The sequence below is a fragment of the Anolis carolinensis genome, unplaced genomic scaffold, assembly GCF_035594765.1.
Source record: "Anolis carolinensis isolate JA03-04 unplaced genomic scaffold, rAnoCar3.1.pri scaffold_11, whole genome shotgun sequence".
Taxonomy (NCBI): Eukaryota; Metazoa; Chordata; class Lepidosauria; order Squamata; family Dactyloidae; genus Anolis; species Anolis carolinensis.
In genome coordinates, this window is record NW_026943822.1 from 18,052,080 (window position 1) to 18,066,268 (window position 14,189).

The window sequence follows — 14,189 nt, forward strand, 5'->3', positions numbered from 1 at the left end:
TGTAAGACTAGTAAAACATAAAATTCAACCCTCTAGCTCAGATTCTCTCAATCTTTTTTCTCTGGAGGAACCTCTGAAATAATGTTTATACTTCAAGGAAACCCAGCATAACAATGATTACATCCCCATCGTGATTTCTCACTGAATCCCTGGTAAGTTCTTGCAGAACCGTGGTTAAGAAACTCTGCTCTAGATAGAAAAAACCCACTAATAAATAAGCAATAAATTACACACTAGATATACAGTGGGGAAATCACAGAATCTTATGGTAGGAAGAGGCTGCAGGAGGCATCAAATCCTACTCGCTGTCATCTAGGAATACCCTGGAAAGATGCCCATCCAATCTTTATTTAAAGATTGTTCCATTGTTCTCTCTAAGGAAGGCTGTTCTCCATGCAAAACCCAATGGACCCTTTTTAACTACCTGGTCTTCCAGTTTTTTCTGCAGTCGTTGCACTCTGTATGAAAGCTGGATGTTCAACACAAAACGGCGAATGTTCTGGAACCTGCGCCTAGCGAGCCAAGCTCGGGCATACTTTTGTAAGACTAATGCCTTCTGTTCTTCCACCATCTTCATAAAAAAAGAGGAAACACATAGTCATTTAGGTCTTATGAAAAAAAATACTAGTCACTTAATAATGTATTTACGCTGAATGCTCATTCTGGGATGGCAGGAGGAGCAATCCAACACAATGGGTTTCATCCCCACATGCCAACTTGGCTAAGCAGGAGTCAATAGTCTTTTTCCATTTTATCCATTATGATTTCTTCCTTGCTCAGTCAGATTAATTATCCAGTCATGACCTTTCAGTCCTCTTATTTTCTGTTCTGTCCATCCATTATTAAATCAAATGTTCTTATATTATTATAAGTTAATAATATTTTACGTTTGATCTTATTACCCTGCAAGAGCAGGCATGGATTGTTTTTCCTGCCATCACAGAATCATAGAGTTGGAAGAGACCTCGTGAGCCATCCAGTTCAACCCCCTACCAAGAAGCAAGAAAACTGTATTCAAAGCACCCCAACAGATGGTCATCCAGTCTCTGTTTAAAAGCCTCCAAAGAAGGAGTCTCCAAAACACTCCAGGGCAGAGAGTTCCACTGCTGAGCAGCTCTCACTGTGAGGAAGTTCTTCCTCGTGTTCAGGCGGAATCTCCTTTCCTGTAGTTTGAAGCCATTGTTCCATGTCCTAGTCTCCAGGGCAGCAGAAAACAAGGTTGCTCCCTCCTCCCTATGATTTCCCCTCACCTATTTATACATGGCCCTCATCATGTCTCCTCTCAACCTTCTCTTCTGCAGGTTAAACATGCTCTTTAAGCCGCTCCTCACAGAGCTTGTTCTCCAGACCCTTGATCATTTTCTCCCTTCCAAGGTGTGGTCTGACCAAGGCAGAATAGAGGCGTAGTATAACTTCCCTGGCTCTAGACACTATACTCCTATTTATGCAGGGCAAAATTCCATTGGCTTTTTTAGCTGCTGCATCATATTGTTGGTTCATGTTCACCTTCCTCCCCACGAAAACTCCAAGATCTTTTTCACACATACTGCTGTTGAGCCAGGAGTCTCCCATTCTGTATCTTTGCACTGATTGAAGGTCTGTTCTACCAAATGTAGTCCGTACTGATTTATATCTGTCTAGCTTGTAATGTTTACTAAAAGTAGTCAATTCTGTCCACCTCGGAGCATCGCATATGTTTTTAAAAGATGCTGAGACAGCACAAGCATCACTCATAGCCATATATCTTATTGATTGTGACCACATATACCTTGGCCTTGGCATAAGTCTCACAATCATAACATTTGTGAGGTGAAAAAACAAATGTGTTGTTCAAACAGGGTTCACTGCTGACATTCTTGTAAGGATCTATTTTGCAAGTTAATCTGGAGAAAAAGGAACTCCACCAAATTGCAAATATCCTACCATGATAGTCAGCATGTTGGGCAAGAAAGGTACCACTCTAGCCAACACAGGAATTATTTCTTTCCATAAACAATAGATTTAACACATACTGTGGTTCCTATGTGTATTTTTAATCGCCTTTACCTTTCTGTATTTCTTCCTTGCCAGAAATCCTCGGGTGAAAGCTTGAATGGTCAAAGCAGCCACACGAATGAGCTGGCAAAGCCTACGCACTAAATATCCCCGGCAGTGTTTCTGGATAACAATAGCTGCCCAGGTTTCTTTTAAGGCAGCTGCAGTTATGGCTTGTCTAAGAACAAAATAAAATTATGGTTAATGTGTTAAAATTGCTTCCCTCCAGGAACCCTCTTATGGCTATTTCACACACAACCATTTCCCTACAAAAAGGTACCTGCCACGGTCTATTCATTTACTTAGCATCGTTAAATATCGGCAGGGCTGGACCGGGCACAAATGCTTAACCTACTCAAGAATAGAGCACTCAACTAAAAAGGAAATCCATCTACATCAGCTGCCCAAAGCAGAGAGAGCCAAGTGGCAATACATGGGCTGAATTAAGCTCTTCAGGAAAATTTAACTGGCTCTGTAGCTTTGTAAAATAACAGTAAAAGGCTGGCTGATAGCTTTACTCATAAGCAAAAGACAAAGCCACTTTCAGAAAATAGGAAATAAAAACAATTATACACATTAGTATTAGATCTTTTAAGTTTTGTATGGAGAGCTCTGGCTTTGCCCAAGCAAACATGGCACAAATTTTGTGAAACCCTCATTGCTAGGTTGCACCAACTTTTGCAGATGACCACAATTATGTAATAAAAGACATTTCTGTCTCCTGTATTATCATACCATTGTTCCCAAGGGTATAGATACTGGCCATTCTGTGGCCAGGGAATATATGTGCCAACACATTAATATACACCACCATTACTGCAGGAGATATTCTTTCATTTAGCCATCAAACAAAGGGGACCCTTTTATTATTCGTGTGTGCTGCATTTTTATCTTCAATGTTTTAAAAATGCAACTTTTAAAATTAATGACATTTTAATATGTTTATTTTAACTGTATTTTAAGATTTTTATTACCTTGTTTGAAACTTGTTGCAACCTATCTTGGGTCCCATTTAGGGAGAAAGATGGGAAATATTAAAGCAGGTGAGATTCTGCCCTTCCAGCCCCCCTCCCATTGGGTATTTTGTAAATTTCTGTAAAAATATATTTATCCTCATTCTAAAAGACTAAAATGCCTCTCTAATAACAACAACCATAATACTTATCTCTCTAATGCTTAAATAACTGCCTTAGAGGGTTTTAAGCTAAACTAATCTTGGACATTTGGATTCATCTTCTGGGCTAGCACAGCAGTTAAACCACCAGCTATAGAAGATCCTGCTGACTGGAAGGTTGACAGTTCTAACCTGGGTCAGGGTGAGCTCCTGCTGTCAGCCCAGCTTCTGTTCACCTAGCAGCTCGAAAACAACAATGTAAGTAAATAAATAGGTACCGCTTTGGCAGGGAGGTAAAAGGAGCCCTGAAAAACATCCCTCCAAAAATCTGACAAGGAAAGGTGTCCATGGATGACAGACTCTTCATTGTGGAAAATGAAACAACATGGCCAAGTCAAAAATGCCCAAGATGAAAAGAGAGAACCCTTGCCTCTGCTTATGTACTGTCTGTCTTTGTCAACTGTAGAACAGCATTGAATATTTGCCATACATGTACCTGTAATCCACTCTGAGTTCCCCTCGGGGAGATACAGCAGAATATAAAGTATATTATATTATTATTTATCTTTCTTGGCTCCATCCGCCATTGGAATGTGGCCCTCAAAACCTCTCCAAAATTAATTTTTTAGCTCCTAGGTTTTTAAATGGGTTCCCAGCCTTTTCACTAAGGTATCCTTATGAAGCTAGCTGAACCACATTTGAAACCCGCTCCAGAAAAAAATCCTTTCAGTTTCATAACTTGTAGTTATAAAATAGAAGTCCACATTGCTAGGTCTTCTCCCACGTTTACAGTAACTTGAGATCCCTTCCCATGAATCAATAAGGTTGCTCTCTGAAGTTACCTCACAGTTCGTTGCCCTCGGATGTACTGCTGTATCGTAATCGCTGCTTGTCGGATACGGAGGAATTTCTTCCGCTGAAGCCAGCCTCGCATGTTCTTTTGAATCATGATACACGCTTGTCTCAGCTTATCTGACCGTAATTTTTCCAAATAAGCAACCTGTCCTGCTCTGAAGAAGATTTTTGTTCTGCCAAACTGATACTGGCTTGGATCCTGAGAGCAAAGGTGGGGGAAGGAGCACAAAAGAAAGTTCAGAAGTATTTAAAATCGGTTTTGACATGACACAAAAATATAATTCTAGCTCTCATAAAGTAGCACGATGAAACACCAATACATTTTCCTTTATGGATGACCAATCAGGTCTAGGTGTAAAATGAAGACTTTTGTTTTGACAATGACTTACAAAATTTCTTACCTGGATCAACCGTTGCAAAACTGTTTTGCAAATCTGTTTCTTATCTGTTAGAGAGAGTTCTTGCTGAAACATGAGAATGCTGTAGCGGCTGTAAAACTCAATGTAAGTCCATCTATAAAATAAAAAGAATGTTTAAACTGATTAAAGATATAAATTAAATAGCTGACTTGAATCCAGTGTTGGGAGAAATACAGATATATAATAAATTAGATCAAATAAATAATCTTAGTACATACCTAGATGGGTAACTTTGAGAACTAATCCTAATTGTTTCCAAAACACCACATGCTCGCAGCTGCTGAACCACTCTTTTGGCATCAAACCTAAAGGAGCAAAATAAAATTGTTATTATCTGTCACATTTGTTAATGATTATGCCTTATACTTTTATGACTAATATATCATTGTGCAAGATTTTAAAAAGGGACAAAACTAAATTCTAAGTTATAAAGTCCCACAGTATCGTAATGTGAAAGGTAATATGTGTGTGTATGAAGAAATATGAAGAGAAATAGATTTTCTAATGTTGCTACTGTGAAAGAGACTCAACTGTAGTATACTATAATTACACACAAATGTCTACTGACATTCATTCTCATAAAGAAATTCATCTATATGAAAGGTAGCTGAATAAAAGTACTCACTCAAATGCTAACTTCTGATCATTTGGCTTTATGCAGCGTACATAGTGAGGTGTAGTTGCGTTGAGTGTCTCCATTAACAAGTATAAGGAACTGCGGAACTGTAAGATATTATGGCAAAAAGATTATGTGCTTTTAATAAATAAGTGTCAAATCTAACTTGCAAATGGAAACAATAATAAACATGAAATTACAGAATGATATGACAGTGTTTCTAAGTAAAAGTCTGTCAATTCAGTGGGTAGGCAGACATATATGTTTAGGGTCCCCTTTTCATCTTTTTCCTCATTTATAATTCTTCCATCGCTCAGCTCATTTCAAAGCGTTCCAAAATCATTAGGGAAATACAGCCAAAGAGACAGATGGCCCTGCATGTCATATTATTTCTTTCTGTGCTGCCCATACAACCTGAGTATGTCTGGAAGTGGACAAGGGGTGGGACTCCAAGACAGTCAAGGCTGTTTCTCATACTATAAAACCTAATTATATCTTGTCTTTCCTCTACTCTATCCTTGGATTAGATATCCTACAACTAGGGTCAGAAGATGTCGTGTTTTAAGGCTGGAATCTAGTTATGGAGCTTGCATCAGGCAAAATAAGGAGTCACAAGACCAGTCTTTGAGTGGAAAGCAATATGGGGCTTTTGGAATGGAGAAACCAAATCTTACTCCTTGTTTTATGAATAGGGGAAACCTACTGATTTCTGCACCTGAGATTTCATTAATACCATTGGCCATTAGGCTAAGTTCCTATTATGAAACTCAAGGCCTGAATGCATTCTCCTGAGACCCAAAAAGGGTAACCTAACACTCAATAAGTTTTATAAAGGTCTATAAGTACGGAGCCTCCGGTGGCACAGCGGATTGATGAACTTGCTGACTGAAAGGCTGGTGGTTTGAATCCGGGGAGCAGGGAGAGCTCCTGCTGTTAGCCCCAGCTTCTGCCAACCCTAAAGTTCAAAAACATGCACATGTGAGTAGATCAATAGGTACCGCTCTGGCGGGAAGGTAGCGGCACTCCATTCAGTCATGACCTTGGAGGTGTCTACGGACAATGCCGGCTCTTCGGCTTAGAAATGGAGATGAGCACCAACCCCCAGAGTTGGACACGACTAGAGTTAATGTCGGGGGGGAGGGGAACCTTTACCCATTTGACCTTAAATTGGGATAGGCAAGTTGTCCCTTCTGCAGATGTCCCTTCCCTTTACCTTTACCTATAAGTACAAATGTATGTTTTCCCATAAAGATGACAGGACAGCATTGGATCAATTATTATTTCTTAGCATAGTCTGTCTAACAGGGTTATTGGAAGATAAAATGTAACAGGGGAGATGTATGTTGCACCAAGGTCCTTAGAAGAAATGCAGATGATAACTGTGGAAAAGACAAGATATTTCAAAATAAATCTTTTTTAAAAATACCTTATTGCCAACTGTGGTACGGAACTGTTTATTTGGTGATTTGATCACTATTTTTGCAGATTTAACTTGGATCGTTGAGCTGAATGGTGAAATAGGAATGGGGTTGTCTTGAAAAAAGTTTGCACATAGTTGAAACTAAAAAAAAGATAAGAATTAATGGGGACAATATTGCAGATCAATTACACACACCATTCCAAAAAGCTGTTTGTTAGCAACTAGACAATCTCAAAATAGTTGGAGATCCACCAATATGACTGGCAGACAACCAGAAATTGCAACCAGGTTGCTATGAATCTGTTTTAGATACATAACAACAGAAAAGAGTAGATATAAAAGTACATTTACAAACCTTGCTGTTTTTCAAGATTTCAATCAAGTCTTCATATACCGTGTCTCTGTTTTTTTCCAAAAACCCTTCGCTTTTGTACTCTACCTGAGCAAGAAAGGTACAATCAACAATTCAAAGCAAGACGACATATGGCAAGCAGGAAAAAAAGAAAATGCGTTTGATCCAATTATCCATCTCTATGATGGAGTGCTTCCAAAGCAGGGGTTGGAATTAAGTAGCCCTTCAGATATTGTTGGCTGGCAAAGGACAGCAGCTGTGTCCAGCAGAGACAATGGGAAGAATGGCTAAGAGGAACACTCTAATGGCATCAGGAGGGCTGCATAATGCCCACTCCTGATCAAAAGCCATACTTGTAACAGAAAAATAAACCCGAGGAAGATGCTTCAAGTGCAACACTAAGAGATTGGAACCACATCTGGTCCATTTTCATTTGAGGGCTGCACTCTCCCCAATATAATGGGGCAATCTACTTGCATTTGTATATCAATTAGTACACAGAATGTTGCATTAAAGTAGAAATACACATCATTAGGAAGATTTTTTTAAAATTGTTGTAATTAGCGTTGTCAGTCATTTTATCATTATATGATGAGGCCATTAATGGCAAGGTTTTTTGTTTTCCTGGATGTACATTAAATAATTAATATCATTTAGGTAAACATATTGAAAATTATTCCCCACTGCAAATAACATCTAGATCTGAAAAGGGTCCAATCATGGCAAGATGAGTAGCCTACCTTATCAGCAAAGTGCTGGATTATAAAAGAAGAATTTGACATTCTTGGTTTCTCAAAGAGAGGGTTCTTATTTATAAAATTGTTGTATAATTTCTGCAGCCAATTTTCATCTGTTCCTTGGGGCAACTATAAAAAAGGGGGGAAATGAAAACTCATGACATGAAATGTCTTTAGAGATATACTCTGCAACTGAGAGTGATCTTCGCGGCACAAAGGGAGTATCGAACTGAGGGATTCTGGTAACAAGACCTAAGTAATTTCTCAAAGCACTGCCATAATAGCTTTTCACAGGAAAATCTACTACTTTTCATCATCATTATCACTATTGATGTTTAGAGATCAGTAGTGCAAGTATCAACAGAGAAGGATTTGCTCATGGCAGACACAAAACTTGGAGAAACAATGGTTAATCATAGTCCAGCAGGAATAGAGTCCAAAAAGGTAACTTGATTTGGGTTCTTATAATGTTCACTCGTGTCTCCGATAGGTTTCCTTGAAAGTCAGCCTACTTCCAAAGGGACAACACTGACATCTCTGGGTTATTATGTGAACACCACCCTACACAAGGGAGCCAGTACATGAATAAAACCTATGAATTTCTCCTTATATTACTAAAATGGCTTAATAATGTCTTTTTAGAAGTATTCATTTGTGCATACAAAGTAAAAACAATATCAAGATAAAACTAACCAAAGATAGAGGCCTACAATAACAACTGTTGCTATTGTGTACCTTCAAGTCCTTTCCAATTTATGGAATTTTCCTCGCAAGGTTTGTTCAGGAGCGACTTGAGAAACGGCAAGTCGCTTCTGGTGTGAGAGAATTGGTCGTCTACAAGGACGTTGCCCAGGGGACGCCCATATGTTTGATATTTTACCATCCTGTGGAAGGTTTCTCTCGTGTCCCCACATGGGGAGTTCCCCACATTCAAACCGGCAACCTTCAGGTCAGCAACCCAACCTTCAGGTCAGCAATCCTGCTGGCACAAGGGTTTAACCCATTGCGCCACCGGGGGCTCTTAGGAGAGAGTGTGACTCGTTTAAGGTCATCCAATTACCTTTCTATGGCTGAGTCATAATCTAATGTTCAAACCAATATACCATATTGTCTGCCTGAATAACAAATGTAAAAATCGAATGCTTACCAGGCACTCCTCATCCAATAGGTCTAAGATGCCCATTTTAGCTTCAATGAGATCAATGACAGGTTGATTGTCATAAAAGTCAATCAGAGTCCAGGGGATGTTTTCTTTCATATATTCTTCTTGTTCAAGCTTAAAGACATGCTAATAATGACATTGTCAAGCACAGTTAAAATAAATTCAACAACTTCCATCTACAGCATTAACATGGGAAAATATTGCTAGGATAAGCATCTAATAAATCAATACAAACTGATAACACGAGTCAACCTTTTGAGTCTGAGGCAGGATAATAAATTAGACTCTGCTTATCACCTTAAATTTAGCCCTCCAGTGTTTCAAACTCATCTCACATTCAATATATATGTACAGTATCCAGATACAGGTCACTGTTTACACACAAACTGAAACCCAGTCCTGTCCTATATATCTGTTCACAGTATCATCCATTCTCCATAATGTAGAAATCACTGCATTTCATTTTTTATCCTGACTTGAAAGGGTGGAAATTCCATATTCTCATTAAATAAACTCAATGGTGGCTTCCTGCCAACAAACAATAGTTTAATGAGTTGAATCCTGATCTATAAATAATTGGACCAAACTTTTTAGAATGAATAAAACTTCTGCTGTTCATTAGTAATGTAAATCCAACTGATTTCAAAGAGTTTCCTGGAAAAGTTTCTGTCTGTCATTTTATGTATTTATTTGTATCCCACCTTTGCCTCAGTTATACTCTACAATGTATTTTGCAGGTTACATGAAACTACGCTTGATCTCATCCCAACAGTCCTTGGAAAGTATATAAAACTGTTTGCATAGAAATGCTAATTGGAAAACACATCTCTGCATAATGAGGAAATGTATTTCAAACTTCTAACACAACGCATGAAATCTGAATGCGTCTAAGCACTTGGTCCCTAGTTGTCTTCAGCTCCTACTCAAAAAGTGAGTGAAAGTAATTTAAAATTTTGCAAAACTATTTTGCCAAGAACAGTAAGGCCAGTTCCAATAGAACAAAAAAATAATCGTACCAAGTTAAATTGCTGCTGTAGCTTCTCATTGGCATAATTGATGCAAAATTGTTCAAAGCTGTTCATATCAAAAGTTTCAAATCTGAAATAAATGGTTGAAGATGCAAAAATTAATTGCGTTTTATTGGATGCATGATACTAATTTCCATGTTTTTATTAGATGGACAAGGAAACAGAAAATCTTACCCATAGATATCCAGCACACCAATAAACGTGTGCTGTTTGCCACTAAACTGTAAGGCTTTGTTAATTCTTCCCACAATGAAAGAAAAAAGATGGGAGTAGATCTTTTTTGCCAGAGCATCGCGGGCATTAAGAGCTTGGGGTTTCGTCATTGGTTTTACTACTGTCTCGGAGGAGGTGATGATTTTTCTGTGACACAACCACCTTGCCATTTTGTTACTTTCCAAGTCTAGTAACTCGCAAAATATACTGAGGTGTTTATCATCTTGCTTTGAAAAAACAAAGGAGAAAAAGTACCCATTATATGTTTCAATAAAAATACCTACTGATATTTCAAAACAGTGTGTGCTTTTTTTAATAATGGAAATGTAACAACATGCAAAATTAAAATAGGGAGAATATACTAATGCATCATTAAAATCCCACATTAGAAACCGAAATGCTCCAGTCTATAGCCTGGCATTTAAATGTAATATTAATGAACTTCCATTCAGTAGTATGCTCCAAAAGCGAACTAATAGCTAGATCCCTAACTCACCCAATGTTTAGAGTTATAGGACATAGCAAAAGATACACAGACAATGCAGAAAATTACAGTCTTTTATCAGGTTTCATCCTCCTGTTTTATTTTTTCTTCTCCATAACATTTATTTCATCTTATCTTATAACTGATATCACTTTACAAATAGCAGCTATTAGCATATGCAGGGAAATGTATAACAATGGCATTGAAGAAACTGAACTACCGTAAATCTTTTAAAGCAAGACAGGGGATCTGATAATAGGCTGCCGACATCCTGGTGGCTGGTTTTCTATTTTCATCCTAGCCGAGACTGAGACCTAAACACTCCGCAGTCATATCAACAGCCAAACAAACAAGCCTAAAAGTGATAAGAACATCTATAGCCTGTAAGAAGCCACCATGAAAGACTCACACAATGTTTCAGTGCCAGCACTAAAACTGGCCATAAGAGGCGGAAAAAAAAACTGTTTCAGGCAAGGTTGTTGTGTGTTTTTCAGGCTGTATGGCCATGTTCCAGAAGCATTATCTCCTGATGTTTCACCCACATCTATGGCAGGCATCCTCAGCGGTTGTGAGGTCTGTTGGAAACTAGGCAAGTAGGATTCATATATCTGTGTAGGGTGGGAGAAAGAACTCTGGTCTACCTGAGGCAAGTCTGAATGCTGCAATTGACCACCTTGATTAGCACTGAATAGCCTGGCAGCTTCAAAGCCTGGCTGCTTCTTGCCTGAGTGGAATCTTTTGTTGGGAGGTGATTCACTGGCCCTGATTGTTTCTTGTTGGAATTCCTTTGTTTTTGGGTGTTGTTCTTTATTTACTGTCCTGATTTTAGAGTTTTTAAAATACTGGTAGCCAGATTTTGCTCATTTTCATGGCAACCTGCTCCAAATTGAAAATCACTCATTATGATGCAAGGCTTTAGGCTTGTTTATGAAAAACAGATTCAAACATGCACCAAAGCAAACTAGGAGGACAACCCAATCTAACCAACTTCATCACATTGTTATGATGTGAAAGTAGTACACAAACATCTGACTTGCAAACCACTCTTACTTAAGAATGGGGCTGAGACAACAGGAAGGGAGAGAAATCTACTCATCGGAAGAGAAAATCATTCCTGGGAAAGTTATTATCATGAGGGAAAGGTGTCTACACTGAAGCTATATCGCCAATCCTTGTTTCAACAAAAAGCCAAATTTTTCAAATCCAATTATCACAGCAACAAAGTGAGGTTAAATCTTCTGAACCAAAGCACAGATAGCAAAACAAACACCACAGGGATGTTAACCCTTTTGTATGCCATCCAAAGCTAAAAAGTAGAGCCTCTGAGAAAATATAAACAAAGGCCTGCCACTGGTCATCAAAGCAAAACAAGTCACAGGGTATTTTGAAGGCAATTCTTACGCTAACAGAAGATCTTTCATCGCCAACTGCAATTATTTCCACATTGCCCAAATGAAGAATAGCTGCCAAGATTTTGAAAACATCCATCTGGAAATCCTCCTTAAGACCTGAAAGAAAAACAAATAAAAGTAGGTGCTGCAGTACTCTGGAAATATAAATCCAAAGAAATTCTAGGACCATCATAAAGGCAGAAAAGGATAAAAAAACTTGCAAAACTACAACTCCCATAAGTCCATGGTACTGAGCCATAAAAGTTTTTTTTAAAGCAAACTAAGTTCACCTACCAAGAAGGCAGAATGTCCTCTGAGTTTCTATCATATTTGCTCTGTCATCCACTCCTTCAATCACAGAGTTTCCACCCATATTTGTATAATTAAATTCTTCAGCACTTGCTGCAGATGAAATGGCAAGGGTGTTAATATGGATTGATTAGAATAATCTGTCTGAAGGCCACCAGTGACCAAATTACTGCAATTCTATGATATTATATTCGCAAATGGAGCTCCCGATGGTGCAATGGGTTAAACCCTTGTGCCGGCAGGACTGCTGCCTGAAAGTTCGGCGATTTGAATCCAGGGAGCGGAGTGAGCTCCCATCTGTCAGCTCCAGCTTCTCATGCGGGGAGATGAGAGAAACCTCCCACAGGATGGTAAACATCCGGGCGTCCCCTGGGCAACGTCTTTGCAGACGGCCAATTCTCTCACACCAGAAGCGACTTGCAGTTTCTCAAGTCACTCCTAGCACAAAAAAAACACTAGCAAACTCATGAGCTTTTCTAGGTAGAAGAGGAAGTTGTAGCTATATAATCATGCTTTTCAACAAACTTTGGAAGAAATATATTAAAATAATATTTTTTGTTATATGTCTTTAAGATGATTTCAGTTTATACTGACTCTATCCTAGGATGTTTCTGGCACGAATTATTCAGAAATTAATAATAGAAAGCTCTGAAACATATTGACTTTGTATAAAAAGAGACAAAATTTCAATCTGCCAGATTTAAGTTTGAAACAACATTATATAGTCAGTGTAGAAGACCAGGCATGGGCAAACTTTGGCCTTCCAGGTGTTTTGGACTTCAGCTCCCACAATTCCTAACTGCTGGTAGGCTGTTAGGAATTGTGGGAGTTGGAGTCCAAAACACCTGGAGGGCCAAAGTTTGCCCGTGCCTGGTATAAATCCATATAATGCAGTTGAAAACATCAAGTACATTATTTTGTCAAATAAATATATATTTTTATTTGTACTTGGCTATGAGATTCCACTAACCATTTTTTTAAAGTACCTCATTTGGTGGACTATGTGTCAAAGAGTAAAATAAAGCAATGAGAAAAAAATGAAGTAATCTATTGAAACATACCCAGTTTAAGATGTTTAAATTCTGGTCTCCGAGCCGAGGAGCACAACTGATAAAATATGTGGTAATTTCTTTCATTCTCTGACTGTCAGTGGAAGGAATGAAGATCGAAATTTAAAAATGTAGCAGCAGACAACCTGTTCTTCTATAATGTGTGGTTATATTAATATAACAATAGCATGGTTGGCTTCATGTCCACTTTGATATATATCACAGCAAATACTGTCTCCCAGTCTGAAGTTTCTTCCAGAATGCATTTTGTACATCCAGCAAAAGGAAAGAATGCCAAAGACACCACAAGGCCTGCAGTGCTGTTTGCGTTTGCCAAATCCATTGCTGTAATAACTGCTTCAGTTAAATATTAACACTTGAACAATAATGCCTCACTCTAAGGAATACTAATGGAAGAAGTGGACACAGAGAACAAGTAGGTTTCTTTTGGCTAAATATGCAAAAATAGCTACTTCCTTTCCCTGAAAAACTACTTTGCTTGAATACTGTAATTAAGCAACATAACACAAGAATCAACTTCTCTTCAATATGGGCAGTTTGCTGTATACAGCTGACTTTTACCAACCTGAGACACAACTCTGGATTTCTCAAGTAAGTAGGTCCTCATATTGGCACCCATGATCTGATACCGCTTGTCAAAACTAATTTCCATGTATTTTCCAAAGCGACTGCTGTTGTCGTTACGTGTGGTTTTGGCATTGCCAACAGCCTATTAAAAAAAGACATATAATTTCAATTTATTTACACAACAATTTTTTTCATTCATGCCAACCGTACATAATATTGCTTGAGTTACGAAGATAAAAAAGTAATCTTCATACAAATCTGGCAATGAAAGGACTCGATTGTGACAAGTTGTTTGCAATGTATGCAGTTTATGTTTAGCAACCAAACAGATGTTTACGTGAGAAGTGAACTATAGTAAATATCCAAGTCCAGTTCAGAAGGCTAAGAGTTATAACTTAGCTACAGAAAATACAATGTT

The 14,189-nt window shown here is 38.3% G+C and overlaps 1 protein-coding gene across 2 annotated transcripts in view; it reads right to left on the minus strand.

Annotated features, from left to right (window-relative positions):
• The window catches only part of myo5c (myosin VC), a 39,691-nt gene that overhangs the window by 17,515 nt on the left and 7,987 nt on the right, over positions 1-14,189 (minus strand). For both annotated transcript variants that reach the window (XM_062963471.1, XM_062963470.1), the window contains 16 exons: positions 13,770-13,913; positions 13,196-13,277; positions 12,120-12,227; positions 11,836-11,942; positions 9,912-10,177; positions 9,726-9,807; positions 8,695-8,835; positions 7,551-7,676; positions 6,814-6,897; positions 6,465-6,599; positions 5,048-5,145; positions 4,641-4,727; positions 4,405-4,516; positions 3,991-4,202; positions 2,047-2,212; positions 425-571 (listed from right to left, as the gene is read on the minus strand). In XM_062963471.1, coding sequence (XP_062819541.1) covers positions 425-571; positions 2,047-2,212; positions 3,991-4,202; positions 4,405-4,516; positions 4,641-4,727; positions 5,048-5,145; positions 6,465-6,599; positions 6,814-6,897; positions 7,551-7,676; positions 8,695-8,835; positions 9,726-9,807; positions 9,912-10,177; positions 11,836-11,942; positions 12,120-12,227; positions 13,196-13,277; positions 13,770-13,913 — 2,097 coding nt within the window. The remainder of the gene's footprint in view (positions 1-424; positions 572-2,046; positions 2,213-3,990; positions 4,203-4,404; positions 4,517-4,640; positions 4,728-5,047; positions 5,146-6,464; positions 6,600-6,813; positions 6,898-7,550; positions 7,677-8,694; positions 8,836-9,725; positions 9,808-9,911; positions 10,178-11,835; positions 11,943-12,119; positions 12,228-13,195; positions 13,278-13,769; positions 13,914-14,189) is intronic.